The sequence below is a fragment of the Paramisgurnus dabryanus genome, chromosome 6 (assembly GCF_030506205.2).
Source record: "Paramisgurnus dabryanus chromosome 6, PD_genome_1.1, whole genome shotgun sequence".
Lineage (NCBI taxonomy): Eukaryota > Metazoa > Chordata > Actinopteri > Cypriniformes > Cobitidae > Paramisgurnus > Paramisgurnus dabryanus.
In genome coordinates this window covers 1628954-1650864 of record NC_133342.1, presented here as the reverse complement: position 1 = coordinate 1650864, position 21911 = coordinate 1628954, and the positions used below count along the sequence as shown (strand labels likewise).

General features: G+C 36.6%; 1 protein-coding gene across 1 annotated transcript; it reads left to right on the top strand.

The window, feature by feature from the left end:
- The first annotated feature begins 36 nt into the window (after positions 1-36).
- LOC135748133 (E3 ubiquitin/ISG15 ligase TRIM25-like) lies at positions 37-9787 on the top strand. Its single transcript, XM_065266217.1, has 6 exons — positions 37-882; positions 2934-3029; positions 3239-3472; positions 3570-3726; positions 3826-3867; positions 8544-9787. The coding sequence occupies exons 1-6, from the start codon at positions 193-195 to the stop codon at positions 9059-9061; spliced, it is 1737 nt and encodes a 578-aa protein (XP_065122289.1). The 5' UTR covers positions 37-192; the 3' UTR covers positions 9062-9787.
- The last annotated feature ends 12124 nt before the right edge of the window (positions 9788-21911 follow it).

Genomic DNA, 21911 nt, shown 5'->3' with positions numbered 1-21911 from the left:
ATGATTATTGTTGTTAATTATGAATAAGATGTGAAACAGAGTGATGTGATCTGTTAAAGAAATAGCTTTAATTGAAGTAATTATTATAAAAGTAAAGCTGATGTGCAAACCTGTGTTCCCTTGCTCCATTGAGGCTGTCACTGTGAGTTTCTGTACGAGACTGACATCTAGTGGACTTCTTTATTATACTGTATGACTAGGATTCATGTTTGCACATGTTTCATAACCAGAACCAGGAAGTTCTTGAGTTCAGGTAAACTGCAACTTCACTGTCAGGCTTTTGTTTTTTTCTTTTCAAAAATGGCAGAAGCGAGTGTTTCTTTGGCTCATGATCAGTTCATCTGTCCAATCTGTCTGGATCTACTAAAGCATCCAGTGACTATTCCCTGTGGACACAGTTACTGTATGAGCTGTATTACAGACTACTGGGATCAGAAGAGAGACTACAGCTGCCCTCAGTGCAGACAGACCTTCAATACAAGACCTGTTTTAGGTAAAAACACCATGCTGGCTGAAGTGGTGGAGAAACTGAAGAAGACTAAACTACAAGCTGCTCGTCCTGATCACTGTTATGCTGAACCTGGAGATGTGGAGTGTGACGTCTGTACTGAGAGAAAACACAAAGCTGTCAAGTCCTGTCTGGTGTGTCTGAACTCTTACTGTCAAAATCATCTTGAACAACATGAGAAATTATTCAGAGGCAAGAAGCACAACCTGATAGACGCCACTGAACGACTTCAGCAGATGATCTGCCCACAACATGAGAAAGCCCTTGAGATTTACTGTCGTACTGATCAGCTCTGTATATGTTATCTGTGTATGATGGATGAACACAATGAACATAAGACTGTATCAGCTGCAACAGAGAGGACTGAGAAACAGGTGAGAGCTGAAAGCACTGTGTGGTTAATGTGAACAGTTGTGCTCTATATGTTTAGATGTTCATGTTTCTTCATTATCACAGTATGGGCCTGATTTACTAACAACTTGCACCCGGGCGGAGCGTGTGGGCCTAAAAGGATTTTTATAAAATATGTTATATTCCACAACAAATATACATATTGATTTAGGTTTAAATTTTAAAGCGTAGCTTTGCAAGATACTTTGTAAAATAATTGTTAATCTGTTAATAATATGTTAATGCCTGCGGTTGTGGCTAGAAGGGATACAGCAAACGAAATCTCACCGAATGAGCATTTTATCCTAATCCTTCACCCAAACCTAACCCTAAACACAACATTTCACAGGATTTATGTTGTAGCTGTATCCGATCTAGCCAGGACCGCTGTTTTAATCCTAATCCTACTGAGAAAAGACATTCAACTTTTTATTTAACATATTAGTTGGACATCCTTTTGGAATCACTGCACTCATATCATCAAGTTATCAGGCCATTAGTTACAGTATGTTTGCAGCACTTTGACCTCGGGCGCAGTAATATTGACAGAAGTTTGAGTAAGGGGGAGTAGTCAGGTGTGATCATATATATGTATAAAGGTTAGATGTCTCGCCCGCGCTGCTGGCCAATTGAGTGGAACATCCGCATTTGGCGGCCATCTTACCACGGGGAGCTCGCTCACTTGTAGCATTGAGTCTAATGGTGCAGGTACTTTTAAATGCCCGTAACTTGCTTAATTTTTTACTGATTTTCAAACGATTTGGTTTGTAAACGTCAAAGATGTACCTATGAGACTGCATACTTATACTAAAAAAATTCATGAAACATGTAAAAGCATCCAGAATTATAGCCACGTTAATAACGTTTGTAAGACCATTTGAAAATTGTTAGAAAATTGAGCAAGTTATGGTAATTTAAAAAGTACCTGCATCATTAAACTCAATGCTATGAGTGAGCGAGCTCCCCGTGATAAGATGGCCGCCAGGTGATGATGTTAGAGACTCCGCCATAACACATCTAACCTTTATGCATATCTATGGGAGTGATGATGTTACTGCGCGCCGAGGTCGAAGTGCTGCAAACTAAGTGCTCTTCCGCCATATAATAGTTCTCATTTTTTATCTGCTTAAAAAAATCGCCACGTTTAATTTTGTGCCACCATACTTACTCGTGTAACTACTCATGAAACAGTCTTTAAATAGGAAAAACATGGAAGTGTTTGGTGGCTTCTAAATTCATCCCTGTTTGGATCCTAAGGAATGAATGGGGCTAGGCTAAATGCTAACACATTCACGATGCGCTGTACAAAGATTAAGTGCATGCATTGAAAAAGATAGGTATGTATTAATTCGTCTTAGTTTACATAAGAACTTAGTAAAATATTAAAAAACGGTGGTGTTTTCCTTTGTGTTGTGTTAAATTGTTAGTCATCACCTGCATTAGCAGTTTTTAAATATTGTTGATAATTTTAGCGTTGAAAGTGTAATAAAATGACAAAGTATTTTAATACTTAACCTTTACAGTTTTTTATTTGATTTTTCATATTGCTCCTCCTTCATGTTTTGTGATGTTATAGATGAATGAACAGTTAAATATTGATCATGAAAACTGACATTTACCAAATTGAGATTATGTTGCTTTTACTGTATCAGTTATCAATTTTAATTACAATTACGCATTAAAGGTATAATTATAAAATACTAAGGGACCAGTCCAGTACACATTAAAAACTTTTACTGTGCCCTGGAATATAACATGTGGGCTTCATTAAGTGGGGGCAATATGGGTCATATGTGTGTTGCCCATCTGGGCCCCACCTTAGCCCCACTCAGATTCTATCAAATTCATGTGGGCTGATCCAAGTGGGGCCATAGTGGAACCGGTGGACAAACCCACATAGGGCCCACATATGAAGCCCATATTGATAATGGCGCTTTTTTGGAATTGCGCTCTCACGCTAATTTTGCCCATTTAGTAAATCTGGCCCCACAGCTATACAGTTTATCTTGTTTATCATTACTTCCACATCCAACAGAAACAACTGAAGGAGACACAGAGAAAATTCCAGCAGAGAATCCAGGAGATACAGAAGGACTTTCGGGAGTTGAGAGAGACAATAAAGACTCATAAGGTGAGTTTTGATGAGAAGAACAACTGCTGTCTGCTGTTTCAGATCTGTTTCAGACTCAGTTAGGACTCTCATCCAATCAGTCAGTGAGGAGTTCAGTGCTGGATGACTTTCACTGAAGTTCACTGTGGGTAACAGACTGTGTGATGTACCAGTAAGAGCTGAGTGAATGCTGCTGATTCTAATGCTCCTCTCTCTGTGTGTCCTAACAGCGCTCTGCACAGACAGCAGTGGACGACACTGAGAGGATCTTTACTCAACTGATCACATCCATTGAAAAAAGGCGATCTGAGGTAACACAGCTGATCAGAGATCAGGAAAAGACTGCAGTGAGTGAAGCTAAAGGACTTTTGAAGCGACTGGAGCAGGAGATTGATGATCTGAGGAGGAGAGATGCTGAACTGGAGCAGCTTTCACACACAGATGATCACATCCATTTCCTCCAGGTAACAGAAATCTGATAAACATGACAGTGGTCACTCTTTAGAAGGTAAAAAGCATGTTTTTCAGATAATTGTGTTGTTTGTCATTGTGTTTGTGTAGAGTTTCCAGTCTCTCACTGCTTCTCTTGGATCTAAAGATTCACTTAACATCACTGTCAGTTCTCACTTCTCTTTTGATGATGTAATAAAATCTGTCTCTTATCTGAGAGAAATACTGGAGGATTTCTTCAGAGAGATAGAAAAAATATCTGATAGAGGTAAGGAACTCATTTCTTTAAATGCAATGACAACATTATATTTTCTAGAAATATAAAGAAAATTACTTTTTGAATGTATTTTTTATCCTTTCCGATTAGTTAAACCCCGTGAACCCAAGACCAGGGAGCAGTTCCTACAATGTGAGTTTTAACAAACTAATGTACACATATTAGGAAATCTTAGGAAAAAGGTACAAAAGCTGTCAATGGGGCTGTACAATTTAAAAAGGTCCTAATATGTACTATTTAGTTGCAAATACAGTGGTGTGAAAAAGTGTTGGCCCCCTTCCTGATTTTTTTTATTTATTTGAATGTTTGTCAAACTTTTAATGTTTCAGATATGAAACAAATTTAAATATTAATCAAAGATAAAACAAGTAAACACAACATTTTTAAATGAAGCTTTTTATTATGAACAAAATCCAAACACACATGGCCCTATGTGTAAAAGTGCTTGTCCCCCTGTTAAAACATAACTTAAAGGAACAGTATGTAAGAAATGTATATCAATTAATCATAAAATAGCCCTGATATGTCACTAGACATTAAGAAATCATGTTCATTTCAAATACTTATATCACTCACAACAGTGGTCTGGCCAGGATATTGTCATTTAAAAAGTGGAGTTGCAGCCCTCAACTGATGTTTATGTTGTCATTTTGTGTATTGGCCACCAGTTGTGTGATTGAAGTACCAGTTTTAGCCACAAGTTTGTCATTGCAATACCAGTTTTGGCCACAATCCTACATACTGTTCCTTTAACTGTGGTTTATCACACCTGAGTTCAGTTATATAGTCACACCTGGAGAACATAATATAAAGTGAACTTGGGTTCTGCAGCAGGACAATGATTCAAAACACACCAGCAAGTCCACCTCTGAATGGCTGAAGAAGAGATGCTGTGGCATGACATTAAAAAGGCAGTTCATGCCCGAAAACCATCCAATGTGGCTGAATTACAACAATTCTGCAAAGATGATTGGATCAAAATTCCTCTACAGCGCTGAAACAGACTCATTGCAAGTTATCACAAATACTTGAATGCAGTTGTCGATGCCTAGGGTGGCAGCAAACCAGTTATTTGGTTTAGGAGGCAAGCATTTTTTTCAGTCAAGTGCCATGTGGGTTTGGATTTTGTTTTCCCTTCATAATAAAAACCTTCATTTTTAAAACTGCATGTTTTGTTTAACTCCAAATCTAATTATGATCTTCCACAAAACAGAATCAATTTGATAAATGAAACCTTTAAACCTATAAATATATTGTACTGTGAAACTAAGGAAATGGAGACTTAGGGCCCTATTTTAACGATCTGAAACGCAAGTGCGAAGCGCAACGCGCAAGTGAGTTTGTGGGCGGATCTTGGGCGCTGTTGCTATTTTCCCGGCGTGAGAAATAACTCTTGCGCAGGGCACAAATCAATAAGGGGTTGGTCTGAAGTAGGTTCATTATTCATAGGTGTGGTTTGGGCAGGGCCGGCCCTGGCCAATTTGCTGCCCTAGGCAAGATTTCACCTGGTGCCCTTTAGAATCATTTTGTTCATAAACTTACACAGAAAAAAATGCAAAGCTTTGTCTAGTTTTTCTTAATTTTGAAAATATTTTGGAAACACACGCATGCACGCACGCACACGCACACATACACACAATACCCTGTCACTCAGGCATTTGGTCTTGACATTGTCACTGAAAAGGCAGTTTAAAATATAAACCCAGAATTCAGCGAACGTCAAGAACAAGAAAACGGAAACAACAATCAGACAGAGACGCAGGATTTAAATTACGTTACACGGACCATGTTTAAATTTCAATGTTTCTGCACAGAAATACCAACTTTGTCTGGTATTAATAAGCTGCACAGTGGCGGTGCTGAAGGCGCGTGATGGCACATATGCACAGATATTTACGTGCAATCTATTGGAAAGCGGAGGAGTCATTAGTTGGGTTAGTAAAATAACGAAATTATAGCTTTTAAATAGAAGAAAAAAGTTTTTTTGTAAAGAGATATACGTTTTTAAAAGTTTAAAACACACAACCCTTCTCAAGGGGAAGTAAGCTACTTTTCTCCTTACGTGCAACCTATCGGAAAGCGCAGATGAGTTTGGTTAGTAAAATAATTTAAAAAAATAAAAGTACAAAATAGTATTTATATAAAGAGAAATATTGAAATAAAAGTGCAAAACTCTTCTTAAGTGGAAGTAATAAAGTAAAATAACGAATAATAATTATATAATAACGAATAATAGTCTCCAATAGGTTGCACGTAAATATCTGTGCTGCCACCAGCAGGGGCGATTCCAGGATTTTATAAATGGGGGGGCACAGGGGGGACCAAGAACCAGTCAGGGGGGGCCAATCAAAAAATTCAAATGAAAATAAATACTGGTTTAGAAAATATTAAGCATGGTTCTTGTGCAATGCCACGTGCTCTAATATAGATGGTATTAATTTTTTGTATTTTGCGTGGATTAAACAACAGTTCTGTTCCAGAATAGTTCACTTTAAATAAATTGTCATAATTTACTCATCCTAAAGTTATTTCACACCTGTATGAGTTTTTCTTCTGCTGAACACAAAATAAAATATTTTGAAGAATCTTAGTAGCCAGAAAGTTGATGAACCCCATTGACTGCATGTTATTTTGTTCCTACATATGAAGTCAATGGAATCCATCAACTGATTTTGGTTACAGACATTCTTAACTCTTTTCTTTTTTGTGTTCAGCAGAAGAAAGAAACTCATACAGGTTTGAAACAAGTTTATGTATATGACCATTTAAATTAAGTGAACTGTTCCTTTAAGTACATTGCGTGTAGCTGGTATTAGTTAACATTCTGACATATCAGGATTTTGTTTTTCTACTCTGTCTGATCTGACTTTCATTGTTTATTAGCCTATATTGTATTTTAACACAACTGAATGCTATTTTTTACATATTATCTGTTCTGTTGTCAGACAACAAGAAAGAGTTTAAGCTAGTGACTAACACGACCCAATAACACCTCGTGTTTAATCCAACCAGCTGTTACTTTATACTGCTAAAATCCTAATTTAAATGTGACATTGTCTGATACAATTTACATTGAAGAGCTGATACGAGGTGATTTCGGATTACCTGTGTGTCTCATGCAAGGTTGCTCTTCTCATCTGATTGTGTTTATGAGCGCTTTTAATTTTAAATGCGAGTGATAGTTTTATTGTATATCGCGCATAGCAATTCAGCGCAAATTCAAAAATATCAGAGAATACTGTTAAGCGTGCGCGCGCATACCGCACCATAGGGAGGGAGAGAGAGAGCTCGTACACAGAGAACTGGTGTTTGTGTGTGTGGGGGAAAACACTAACCTTTCGTTAAGTCATAATACTCGATCAACCGTATTCTCTGTCAGTAACATCTGTTGGCTGTTAACTTTTACGTGAAAAGACAACAGAGGAACCCAGGTGGAAACACCGCCAACTTTTAACTCCTTCACTCAGTTTTAGAGAGGCACTGTCGAGGTTCCGCACGCAGCAGTGAGAAAGCGTGCACGCGAGAGAGAGAGAGAGAGAGAGAGAGAGAGAGAGAGAGAGAGGCGCTGCTGAGCGCTTGCAAAAGCACATGAAGCCGTTTTAAATAGTAAAATAAAATGTAAATGGTAATCATGGAAAATCTTTTTGATTTGTGCCAGTGTTGAGTCTGTGGCGGCTGTTGAGTCTGTGGCGGGGCGCCCTCCTTCTCGTTTGCACGAGTCTCAAATCAAACAGTGATTGACAACTGGTCCAATTGTGCGGTGGGTGTCGTGGTGTCTTTTTCCTCTTGTTTTAAAAACGCGCAACTACTGTGCTCGCTTCGCCTTCGCGTTCGAGCGAGTCAAATCAAACAGTGATTGACAACTGGTCCAATGGTATGGTGGGTGTCTGACAACTGGTCCAATGGTGTGATGGGTGTCATGGTATCTCTTTCCTCCTGTTTTAAAAACGAGCAACTACTCTGCTCGCTTCGTCTTCGCGTTCGCACGAGTCTCAAATCAAACAGTGATTGACAGCTCTCTGGTCCAATGGTGCGGTGGGAATTTTCAGGTTGACAGTAAATCTAGCTGGCCCAATGAGATTGGAGGGGGGGCACCAGGGGGGGCCAATCATATTCCAAGGGGGGGCGGTGCCACCCCATGCCCCCCCTCTAGACACGCCCCTGGCCACCAGTACTCTGTCTGAGCGCGTCTTCAGCACCGCGGCCAGCACTCCAATGCGCAGCTTATTAATACCAAACAAAGTGAACAAGTTGCTATTTCTGTCTAGAAACATTGAAATTTAAACATGGTCTGTGTAACATTATGTAAATTCCGCGTCTCTGTCTGATTGTTGTTTCCGTTTTCTTGTCCTTGACGTTTGCTGAATTCTGGGTTTATATTTTAAACTGCCGCTTCAGTGCAGTATAGCCACAGAGCTATTTAACAAGCACGATCTTCCGAGATTATATGCTACTAATAATTCATCAGTAACTGGTGTTTTCTTGTGCAAAGTTAAATATTTATAGTTAAATGTTTATATACATATATTAAAAAAAATTATAATTTGGGCGCACGCCGCACGGACGCCCCAAGGGGTCGGCAGCGCCCTTAGCATTTGCCTATTCCGCCTATGCCCAGGGCCGGCCCTGATCAGATATAATATCAGATAGTTTTTTTCTCCAAATGATGTAACCTGTGATTCCCTCTTGACATAAGTACTGTCCATACATACTGTAAATTAAGGCCAAATTAAGTTTTACTGAAATATTAATGATTTAAATGCAGATTCACTGATTTACATAAGCATTATATGACTTGTCTCCATCAGATTATCGTCAGGTCACTGCAGATCGGAACACGGCAAATAAACTTCTCTCTCTGTCAAAGGGAAACAGAGTGATTACTTACACTCGCAAAGTCCGGCCATATCCAAATCATCGAGACAGATTTGAACGTGATCCTCAGGTGTTGTGTAGTGAGAGTGTGAGTGGATGCTGCTACTGGGAGGTCGAGTGGAAAGGAAATGTATGCGTATCAGTATCATATAAGAGCATCAGCAGGAAAGGTAACAAGTGTTTGTTTGGACGTAATGACCAGTCATGGAGATTGTACTGTTGTAACGCCAGTTGTTCATTCTGGCACAATAACAATAAAACTAAACTCCCAGTAGTGTCCAGATCTGCTAGAATAGGAGTGTATGTGGATCACAGTGCAGGATCTCTGTCCTTCTACAGCGTCTCTGACACAATGACCCTCATCCACAGAGTCAACACCACATTCACTCAACTTCTCTATCCTGGATTTTGGGTTTTTAATGGATCAGTGAAACTGTGTGACCTACGGTAATATAAAATAAATACAAATTAAATCAAATAAAAAATGAGCTCAGCCATAAATTAGTAATATTATATTTTATATACATTCACTGCTAAACCTTTCTGGTGAGAAAGTCTTACCATGTACATTTATGCATTTTGCAGGCTCCTATTTCTTGCTTTTTTAAAATACTTTTTTTCACTTTAATCAATAACACCTAAAGGTCTGTCCGGCTGACAAATTTCCTGTATTTTTATTTTTTTATTTTTTTATTTGGTGGCCCCAGTTAGTTAGACCAGTGGTTTTCAAACTGGAGGCCGCGAGATGGTGCCAGGGCGCCCTAGTTTTATGACATTTTATGAAATACTTTAATTTATCATGAATTTTGTGTAGTTTAACCTAAAAAAATAAGGCTACTAACCAAAAGCACTACTTTTTTGTATAATTTAATTTTTTTTATTAAAATGTTGAGGTTTAGAACAGTTTTTTGTCACAAATTTTCTTTGGGGGCCACGAAGGAATGCACCGTAGACAAGGGGGGCCGCACGCTGAAAAAGTTTGGGAACCACTGAGTTAGACGATCAACAAGTTCAACAGTTCAAGTCTAGGCCACCACATTTAACTCATAAAATGTCTGTGTTTATTGTGGAAGTATTAGAGGAAATGTATAATCACATAAAATAAGTAAAATCGTTTTTGTGTTCACTGTAAAATGTTTTGGTACTGGTGTGTACATTTAAAATAAAATATGATTTATCTTCAGTAGTTATAACGGGCCAGCATTCGTCAAACTTTTATGACCCCCTCCCCCACCCGGTGACAGTTGCTATCTGACAGGTCGTTTTTATGACCCCTTTGACAGGGGGGCGGGACCATCAATCAAAATCTGTACAAGTTGTCAACTTTAGACAGAAAGTATTTAATGGTTTTATTGCCGGTCATTTAGAGTGATTGTTTTTCCTGAGTGTGTTTTATGTCAAGCGTATGGTGTCATGTTTAATGACGGCTCGTGTTTGTGACATTTGCTGTTTATCACCCCTCCCTTTTCGACCCGTGCGAGTCTGTAGACCACTGCGTGTCACACCGCGGGTGTGTTGTTGAATCTAAAGTTTTGCAACATTAAAAGTTTATTTTAAGGCAATCACTAATCATATATATATATATATATATATATATATTAGATGTACCTGGCTACGCTTAAAGCCGATGTTTTCTATCGAGCTATAGTTTCTGATCAGACACAAAGTCTGAACTAAATAAAATTTTAAACGGTTCACAAAGTCCGGGAATCTTTTCATGACCTGGTCTACAGTTTCACGCGTATTAAAGATCCGGCGGTGTCTGACAAAGCCTCGGGTGATTGTTCATATCTGTCATTTAAAATAAAGTTAATAAATGTAATTCTGTCCACTATGGCAAAATAGGAATTTATTTTAGATTAGGGGAATCTTTAACCATGTCTCTGATTAAAACTTTTGATTGTAACATCACAAGTTATTTAATGAAATATTCCGTATACGTGTATAGTTTAAGCAATGATCTGATCCATAACCTTCGGAGCCGGCAATACTATAATCTTTAGACGAAAGTCTAAACTAAATAAAATTTTAAACGATTCATGAGTTCCGTGAATCTTTTCATGACCTGCTCTATAGTTTCACGCATATTAAAGATCCGTCGGTGCCTGACAAAGCGCCGGGTGAGCGTTCATATCTGCCATTTTAAATTAATGTTAATAAATGTAATTATGTCCACTATGGCAAAATAGGATTTTATTTTAGATTTAGGGGAATCTTTAACCAAGTCTCTGATTAAGACATGTGTATACGTGCACAGATGGTGACAGAGAAACTTATATATGACGTTAATAAACTTTTAAATGTTTTTAAGACGTATTCACCCCATTTTGGGGTTTTATTTTTAATTAAAGGCTTCTTAAAACATGTGTGAATATGTGTATATTATACAAAGAGTCTTATATTGTCTGCTCTGACAAAAATAAAGTATTTTTTTAGATTTAGGGGAATTGACTGCGTGTGTCTTATAAATACAACTTGATAATACGTTTGTTTTGTAAAGAGACTTCTTTAAAGTCACGCAAGAATAAAATATTTTAGTTGTAACTGGTTAAACTTAAATCTGTTATTATCTATTTAACTATAAGCTGTATTTTTCTGATAAGACACAAAGTTTTTGATGCTGAACTTATGACCGTGTGTGATAGATATTTCACAGCAGGGTCGGTTTGTAATCTAGGTAGAGTCTTTTAAAACTGTAGTGGTAAAATGTAATATGGTAACTCTGTCAAAAAAAAGTAAAAGGTTTATTTTAGATCATAATCTATTTAACGCAAACATTACTGTATCTAAAAGTTTTTAACAACACAATTTATTTAATGAAATACGCAGTACGTGTATAGCAAGGAATTGTACCAAAACCCCCGTAGGTCGACATTTCTTTAGACTAAATCCTATTTATTTTAAACTATATAAAAGCTGATTCGCTTCACGAGATCTGTGAAGCATTTCAAGCAGGGGGTTCTGTTCAAGCCATTAAAGATCCGGCGGTGCCTGACAAAGCGCAGGGTGAGCGTTCATATCTGCCATTTTAAAATAATGTTAATAAATGTAATTCTGTCCACTATGGCAAAATAGGATTTTATTTTAGATTTGGGACTTTCTTTAACCAAGTCTCTGATTAAAACATGTGAATGCGTGTACCAACGTTGCCAGAAAACGTACGCTGATGCGCACATATATCTGGCGTTAAGAGCCTTTTAAACGTTTTAAGACATTTCACACCCTATTTTGAGTTTAATTCATTAATGTCATCTAATATCGAAGTGTGTACATGTCTATTTACGATAAATGTAACACGGTAAACATTGCCAAAATAAAAGGGTTCTTGAACATGTTATTCCAGGGGGTGTTTTTTGTTTTGCGAGTGTTCGACATATTTATTGATGTGGAAAAAGTTTGTTGTTTGGACGAACAGTTTCAGTCTCTCTCTCTCTCTCTCTCTCTCTCTCTCTCTCTCTATCACCAGTCCGCTATCAACCAACAGACAACCCCCCAGATGTCTGGACAGAGGGAGTGTTGGTAAAATAAAAGAAACTCAGCCCCCATTGACAAAAAGTAATAGGTTTATTTTAGATTTTCAGGCTTCATTACTCAGATACAGATTAAAGCATGTTATTTCTTATTCGTAATTTAAAGAAACTTAGAAGTTTTAAGACATTTTATCACACATCCTATGATGACATAAACCCTTGTGTTAGCCCTTAGAGGACAACAAAACGGGTGCAAATATTATTTATCAACGTTTGATGTTGTTATAAACCAGGTTGTCACATACGTGACAACAATCATTGCTTTAAAGACAAAACATTTAACAAATTTGACATTTTGTTAAACATGGTTGTGTGCGTCCATAAACACAACAACAGCTAGGACATGGTTCTACATAATATTAAAATCACGGGCGTACGTTAAATAGGTAAACCTTAATTTTTACTAAATAAAATAAAAATAAACTATTTGAACATATTATCTGATATTAGGTTAGGTTTAAGATCGTAACATCGTAAAACCCCCATCGGATATCGTGCGTGCGTGTATGTGTGTATGTGTGTGTGTGTGTGTGTGTGTGTGTGTGTGTGTGTGTGCAATGGCAGTTATCACGTGGTGCGGACCAAACGACCAACGCTGCGGGGGTTGTGAAGCGAAGAATGTTCTGTATAGATGAGAAGTTTTTCCTTCTGAACACAGAACCTTTACCAAAAACGTAACCCCGGATTAACACATCACAGAACAATTTGAACAACCGTGTCGGATTCGTACACACCAGAGGTCTGTTTTATGTTTTGCAGAAACTGTGGAAACTTTTGATGCTGCCAAGGTGTCCGAATTCGCAAACAAACTATCAAACGCAACGCGGCGGAAACAGTGGACACGAGCCTTTTGTTGCTGAGAAGGCGATTGAACTCAGAAACAAACAAGCAAGCAAAGTTGTCTACGAAACTACAGATTCTTGAAAAAGATGGCACAAAGATCATTCGAACGACTACGCAATGGCCAGATGGGGTATGTGTACGGGACCGACCTTTTTAAAGATATGCTTAAAAAGAACTACAAGCGCGAGATGTCCAATCTACTATGTACTGTGATATACAAAGAGGCCAATGTGTGCATGCCTCCAAACTATTGCGAATCTAACGCCGGTCGTGTAACCAGACTCAAGGAAAAAACAGATGGTGTGAAAATTATAGATGGCTCTTTCAATAACATTGTACAGACAGTTGTACAGGCCCAAGAGGAACCCCGTGTGATTATTAGAAAGGCCCTAGAGATATTTTATGAATGTGACGAGGCCGAGTTCTACATCATCAATATCATACTTATGTCGGCCTTTGTAATTGACGTATGCATTGATATCCTTGTAAAGAAACGAGAAATTAATGTGTGTGAAATCATAGAAAATGCCGTAGATTTCATGTTTGAAAAGGGTCTTGGATCATGCATGCACTATCTATGGTATCTAGATAATATCATAACGGTTAATGATGACTAAAAAACCAAACCTGTGAGCCAATGGTATATTTTACGCAAGTTTTACAGTTGTTTTTTAGTTTTCCAAAAGTTTCATTCTGTTTTATTTTTACTCAACATTATGATGGCAAGCCATGTCCGTCAACAATTGTATACTTTAACAAAAACTACGTTCTAGTAGTTTCAATGTATGGTCACTGTTGTTTTTCATCATTGATTTTGTTTACTGCTTATGTTTTTGTTTTTTTTTTTGTATGTTTTGCTGTACCGGTTTCATAAAAACAAAAAAATATACAAGGATTTATGGTCTTAATGTCTGTGTTGTTACCATTAGAACATTTAGACATCTTGTTCAGACAACGTGTGACATTGCTCATTCTTCATATGTTTTTGCAAATCCACACAGAGAAATGTGAAAGATTAATAGAAATTACATGTGGCTACATCACATGTTTTTTCAGAGGCGTAAAAATAAAAGTCAACAGTGTTAGTATGGGGATCTAAAATATCACATGCACGATATGATCCTAATTTTGTTACCTGACGCCTGTCACATAGTCAAAGATCATCTACTTCATGTCTCTACGAAACCTGACAGAGTTTTAGTTTCATATACACAACACATCAAATGTAAACCACGGTAAACTAAATACATTTGACAGTCAAGATCTCTAATTTTCTGACAAGCCCAAAAAAGATGATGAGGTCATCATCAAACATCGCTCACTTTTAAGGTACCGAAAGGTTTTTGTTTATTTTAGTATAACTCAACACTGAAATTTTAGTTAAGTACACAGAAATGCACAGATTTTACGTTTTCAGTATACATGTGTACATCACACAGTGATTTCAGTCTCAACTAGATCGATGATCTATCAATATTAGCCACAAATGTTGTTTGTATGCGTGCTCTGATTTCACAAAACATCCATTTACATTCAAAACCTTTTGGATTCAACGCCTTAAAGTCATCAATGTTATTTCGTTCACATCAAACGCACCAAAATTTTGAATGTGCAAACTGTTTTACTTCGTTTTAAACATGTTTGTGCGGTTTCGGTCTAGATTTTTATAGAAAACTTCAGAACATGACACCATTTTAACATTTACAAAAGGATGAAACATTTTACTTTTAACTGGATCCCATGAGTATGTGTTGCTGTGACAAATACCTTTGATTGTTTGGAAATTATATGAATGCAGAGAAACAACGCAAAAGTTTTGAACTTTAACATAATTTATATGCGTCCTGATTTTTAAAAACAGTAAGCTGTAATGTTTCTTACACACAGATCTAAACACATCACAAGTCTCAATGTTTAATAACATAAAAACCTGTATGCAAAGGTTTGTTGGCGTATTTTTTAGACACAAGCTGTTTATTTTCATCTTTAAACAAATGTGTATGACAAAAGTTGTTCTGCCTGAACTGACACTAAGGATCGATGCCGAAATGTTAAATCTAAGTATTTGCAAAACAACCTTCACCGTCATATAGATGTTTTCAATCTAATGGTACCTGTTTAAATGTGACCATACTGTTTCAAACATTACCAAGTTGTAGATGGTTGTGACTCAAGTTACAAAGGTTTTAACAAACATTACTGTTTGTCACGGTGTGTTTCATCGCATTGCTGTTGTATGCAACAGACTCTCAAGTTTTATGTTAAAAGGATTACTAAAAATAAAAAACTAAGCATTCTGTATTATGTTGGTGCTGATGATTTTACAAGTTTACAGTTTCAAACATTTTTTGCTATATTCGCTGTGAAAGATTTAGTAAATAAATCTAAAACATAAACAGTGTTGAAGAGTTACCGCAATCTTCTAGCAACAATTTTCAAGAGATTACCAACATGTATGATGTACTAACTGTCAGGGGATCTGTGATATTATTTTCTGAAGTAATTAGCTATCTAATGGCTACTGCACAATAACTTAAGCGATAAAGAGTTTGACAAATGTTACATAAACTATAGAAACGAAACAAGATAAATTACAAAGTCACTGGCATGAGGTTTACACTTAAATAAATCACGCAGATGTTTAAAGTGCAGTTGTTACCCCTCAGAGAGGAGTGTTCCTAACTCCAGGACTCCTATCTCCACCTATCAGTTACAGTCATTAAATCGGCGCCAGTATGATTCATTCAAACACAATTGCCTAACAAGTTTCAAGAAACTATGGACTCCTACTGCTACACCAACACATTCGCGCTACCCCCACCCCAGAGCAATATGTATATGAGAGAACCTACAGTTGGACCTGTGCACTCAATAAGTCCTCCACAGTATCTGATGGGGGACCATCAACCTACAACAACAACACAACCCTTTGTACGGCTCAAGTAATGTCTGATGATGTTCCAATGGACCTGTGTCCCCAAGAAGGATACGACAATGCCTGATGAATCAATACACATTGCGTGTATCGATTCCACAGACTGTTTGGTTTCAAGATCATGAAACAGGCTTCGTGATACATCTGTTACAAACTTGATGACAAAAAAGCTAATGGTATTCTGTAGAATCTTTAGAGACTATTACTGTGTGTTTGTGTGTGTTTACAATATCAAATAATGATCAAATTGCTGTTTGTGAAATGAACCGGTCGTGAAAAACGTTGTGATATTTCTACACTACAATGATAACAAATTATGTATTTCTATTACTTGATAAGAAATAAAACACATGTACCACTTTAAACATCTGCGTGATTTATTTAAGTGTAAACCTCATGCCAGTGACTTTGTAATTTATCTTGTTTCGTTTCTATAGTTTATGTAACATTTGTCAAACTCTTTATCGCTTAAGTTATTGTGCAGTAGCCATTAGATAGCTAATTACTTCAGAAAATAATATCACAGATCCCCTGACAGTTAGTACATCATACATGTTGGTAATCTCTTGAAAATTGTTGCTAGAAGATTGCGGTAACTCTTCAACACTGTTTATGTTTTAGATTTATTTACTAAATCTTTCACAGCGAATATAGCAAAAAATGTTTGAAACTGTAAACTTGTAAAATCATCAGCACCAACATAATACAGAATGCTTAGTTTTTTATTTTTAGTAATCCTTTTAACATAAAACTTGAGAGTCTGTTGCATACAACAGCAATGCGATGAAACACACCGTGACAAACAGTAATGTTTGTTAAAACCTTTGTAACTTGAGTCACAACCATCTACAACTTGGTAATGTTTGAAACAGTATGGTCACATTTAAACAGGTACCATTAGATTGAAAACATCTATATGACGGTGAAGGTTGTTTTGCAAATACTTAGATTTAACATTTCGGCATCGATCCTTAGTGTCAGTTCAGGCAGAACAACTTTTGTCATACACATTTGTTTAAAGATGAAAATAAACAGCTTGTGTCTAAAAAATACGCCAACAAACCTTTGCATACAGGTTTTTATGTTATTAAACATTGAGACTTGTGATGTGTTTAGATCTGTGTGTAAGAAACATTACAGCTTACTGTTTTTAAAAATCAGGACGCATATAAATTATGTTAAAGTTCAAAACTTTTGCGTTGTTTCTCTGCATTCATATAATTTCCAAACAATCAAAGGTATTTGTCACAGCAACACATACTCATGGGATCCAGTTAAAAGTAAAATGTTTCATCCTTTTGTAAATGTTAAAATGGTGTCATGTTCTGAAGTTTTCTATAAAAATCTAGACCGAAACCGCACAAACATGTTTAAAACGAAGTAAAACAGTTTGCACATTCAAAATTTTGGTGCGTTTGATGTGAACGAAATAACATTGATGACTTTAAGGCGTTGAATCCAAAAGGTTTTGAATGTAAATGGATGTTTTGTGAAATCAGAGCACGCATACAAACAACATTTGTGGCTAATATTGATAGATCATCGATCTAGTTGAGACTGAAATCACTGTGTGATGTACACATGTATACTGAAAACGTAAAATCTGTGCATTTCTGTGTACTTAACTAAAATTTCAGTGTTGAGTTATACTAAAATAAACAAAAACCTTTCGGTACCTTAAAAGTGAGCGATGTTTGATGATGACCTCATCATCTTTTTTGGGCTTGTCAGAAAATTAGAGATCTTGACTGTCAAATGTATTTAGTTTACCGTGGTTTACATTTGATGTGTTGTGTATATGAAACTAAAACTCTGTCAGGTTTCGTAGAGACATGAAGTAGATGATCTTTGACTATGTGACAGGCGTCAGGTAACAAAATTAGGATCATATCGTGCATGTGATATTTTAGATCCCCATACTAACACTGTTGACTTTTATTTTTACGCCTCTGAAAAAACATGTGATGTAGCCACATGTAATTTCTATTAATCTTTCACATTTCTCTGTGTGGATTTGCAAAAACATATGAAGAATGAGCAATGTCACACGTTGTCTGAACAAGATGTCTAAATGTTCTAATGGTAACAACACAGACATTAAGACCATAAATCCTTGTATATTTTTTTGTTTTTATGAAACCGGTACAGCAAAACATACAAAAAAAAAAACAAAAACATAAGCAGTAAACAAAATCAATGATGAAAAACAACAGTGACCATACATTGAAACTACTAGAACGTAGTTTTTGTTAAAGTATACAATTGTTGACGGACATGGCTTGCCATCATAATGTTGAGTAAAAATAAAACAGAATGAAACTTTTGGAAAACTAAAAAACAACTGTAAAACTTGCGTAAAATATACCATTGGCTCACAGGTTTGGTTTTTTAGTCATCATTAACCGTTATGATATTATCTAGATACCATAGATAGTGCATGCATGATCCAAGACCCTTTTCAAACATGAAATCTACGGCATTTTCTATGATTTCACACACATTAATTTCTCGTTTCTTTACAAGGATATCAATGCATACGTCAATTACAAAGGCCGACATAAGTATGATATTGATGATGTAGAACTCGGCCTCGTCACATTCATAAAATATCTCTAGGGCCTTTCTAATAATCACACGGGGTTCCTCTTGGGCCTGTACAACTGTCTGTACAATGTTATTGAAAGAGCCATCTATAATTTTCACACCATCTGTTTTTTCCTTGAGTCTGGTTACACGACCGGCGTTAGATTCGCAATAGTTTGGAGGCATGCACACATTGGCCTCTTTGTATATCACAGTACATAGTAGATTGGACATCTCGCGCTTGTAGTTCTTTTTAAGCATATCTTTAAAAAGGTCGGTCCCGTACACATACCCCATCTGGCCATTGCGTAGTCGTTCGAATGATCTTTGTGCCATCTTTTTCAAGAATCTGTAGTTTCGTAGACAACTTTGCTTGCTTGTTTGTTTCTGAGTTCAATCGCCTTCTCAGCAACAAAAGGCTCGTGTCCACTGTTTCCGCCGCGTTGCGTTTGATAGTTTGTTTGCGAATTCGGACACCTTGGCAGCATCAAAAGTTTCCACAGTTTCTGCAAAACATAAAACAGACCTCTGGTGTGTACGAATCCGACACGGTTGTTCAAATTGTTCTGTGATGTGTTAATCCGGGGTTACGTTTTTGGTAAAGGTTCTGTGTTCAGAAGGAAAAACTTCTCATCTATACAGAACATTCTTCGCTTCACAACCCCCGCAGCGTTGGTCGTTTGGTCCGCACCACGTGATAACTGCCATTGCACACACACACACACACACACACACACACACACACACACATACACACATACACGCACGCACGATATCCGATGGGGGTTTTACGATGTTACGATCTTAAACCTAACCTAATATCAGATAATATGTTCAAATAGTTTATTTTTATTTTATTTAGTAAAAATTAAGGTTTACCTATTTAACGTACGCCCGTGATTTTAATATTATGTAGAACCATGTCCTAGCTGTTGTTGTGTTTATGGACGCACACAACCATGTTTAACAAAATGTCAAATTTGTTAAATGTTTTGTCTTTAAAGCAATGATTGTTGTCACGTATGTGACAACCTGGTTTATAACAACATCAAACGTTGATAAATAATATTTGCACCCGTTTTGTTGTCCTCTAAGGGCTAACACAAGGGTTTATGTCATCATAGGATGTGTGATAAAATGTCTTAAAACTTCTAAGTTTCTTTAAATTACGAATAAGAAATAACATGCTTTAATCTGTATCTGAGTAATGAAGCCTGAAAATCTAAAATAAACCTATTACTTTTTGTCAATGGGGGCTGAGTTTCTTTTATTTTACCAACACTCCCTCTGTCCAGACATCTGGGGGGTTGTCTGTTGGTTGATAGCGGACTGGTGATAGAGAGAGAGAGAGAGAGAGAGAGAGAGAGAGAGAGAGACTGAAACTGTTCGTCCAAACAACAAACTTTTTCCACATCAATAAATATGTCGAACACTCGCAAAACAAAAAACACCCCCTGGAATAACATGTTCAAGAACCCTTTTATTTTGGCAATGTTTACCGTGTTACATTTATCGTAAATAGACATGTACACACTTCGATATTAGATGACATTAATGAATTAAACTCAAAATAGGGTGTGAAATGTCTTAAAACGTTTAAAAGGCTCTTAACGCCAGATATATGTGCGCATCAGCGTACGTTTTCTGGCAACGTTGGTACACGCATTCACATGTTTTAATCAGAGACTTGGTTAAAGAAAGTCCCAAATCTAAAATAAAATCCTATTTTGCCATAGTGGACAGAATTACATTTATTAACATTATTTTAAAATGGCAGATATGAACGCTCACCCTGCGCTTTGTCAGGCACCGCCGGATCTTTAATGGCTTGAACAGAACCCCCTGCTTGAAATGCTTCACAGATCTCGTGAAGCGAATCAGCTTTTATATAGTTTAAAATAAATAGGATTTAGTCTAAAGAAATGTCGACCTACGGGGGTTTTGGTACAATTCCTTGCTATACACGTACTGCGTATTTCATTAAATAAATTGTGTTGTTAAAAACTTTTAGATACAGTAATGTTTGCGTTAAATAGATTATGATCTAAAATAAACCTTTTACTTTTTTTTGACAGAGTTACCATATTACATTTTACCACTACAGTTTTAAAAGACTCTACCTAGATTACAAACCGACCCTGCTGTGAAATATCTATCACACACGGTCATAAGTTCAGCATCAAAAACTTTGTGTCTTATCAGAAAAATACAGCTTATAGTTAAATAGATAATAACAGATTTAAGTTTAACCAGTTACAACTAAAATATTTTATTCTTGCGTGACTTTAAAGAAGTCTCTTTACAAAACAAACGTATTATCAAGTTGTATTTATAAGACACACGCAGTCAATTCCCCTAAATCTAAAAAAATACTTTATTTTTGTCAGAGCAGACAATATAAGACTCTTTGTATAATATACACATATTCACACATGTTTTAAGAAGCCTTTAATTAAAAATAAAACCCCAAAATGGGGTGAATACGTCTTAAAAACATTTAAAAGTTTATTAACGTCATATATAAGTTTCTCTGTCACCATCTGTGCACGTATACACATGTCTTAATCAGAGACTTGGTTAAAGATTCCCCTAAATCTAAAATAAAATCCTATTTTGCCATAGTGGACATAATTACATTTATTAACATTAATTTAAAATGGCAGATATGAACGCTCACCCGGCGCTTTGTCAGGCACCGACGGATCTTTAATATGCGTGAAACTATAGAGCAGGTCATGAAAAGATTCACGGAACTCATGAATCGTTTAAAATTTTATTTAGTTTAGACTTTCGTCTAAAGATTATAGTATTGCCGGCTCCGAAGGTTATGGATCAGATCATTGCTTAAACTATACACGTATACGGAATATTTCATTAAATAACTTGTGATGTTACAATCAAAAGTTTTAATCAGAGACATGGTTAAAGATTCCCCTAATCTAAAATAAATTCCTATTTTGCCATAGTGGACAGAATTACATTTATTAACTTTATTTTAAATGACAGATATGAACAATCACCCGAGGCTTTGTCAGACACCGCCGGATCTTTAATACGCGTGAAACTGTAGACCAGGTCATGAAAAGATTCCCGGACTTTGTGAACCGTTTAAAATTTTATTTAGTTCAGACTTTGTGTCTGATCAGAAACTATAGCTCGATAGAAAACATCGGCTTTAAGCGTAGCCAGGTACATCTAATATATATATATATATATATATATATATGATTAGTGATTGCCTTAAAATAAACTTTTAATGTTGCAAAACTTTAGATTCAACAACACACCCGCGGTGTGACACGCAGTGGTCTACAGACTCGCACGGGTCGAAAAGGGAGGGGTGATAAACAGCAAATGTCACAAACACGAGCCGTCATTAAACATGACACCATACGCTTGACATAAAACAC

Bases quoted from the DNA above. Each gene is read 5' to 3' on its own strand.
- LOC135748133 (XM_065266217.1), top strand. From the start codon at position 193: ATGACTAGGATTCATGTTTGCACATGTTTCATAACCAGAACCAGGAAG. The intron at 3,030-3,238 runs GTGAGTTTTGAT...GTGTCCTAACAG, and splicing joins AGACAATAAAGACTCATAAG to CGCTCTGCACAGACAGCAGT. The intron at 3,727-3,825 runs GTAAGGAACTCA...CTTTCCGATTAG, and splicing joins AGAAAAAATATCTGATAGAG to TTAAACCCCGTGAACCCAAG.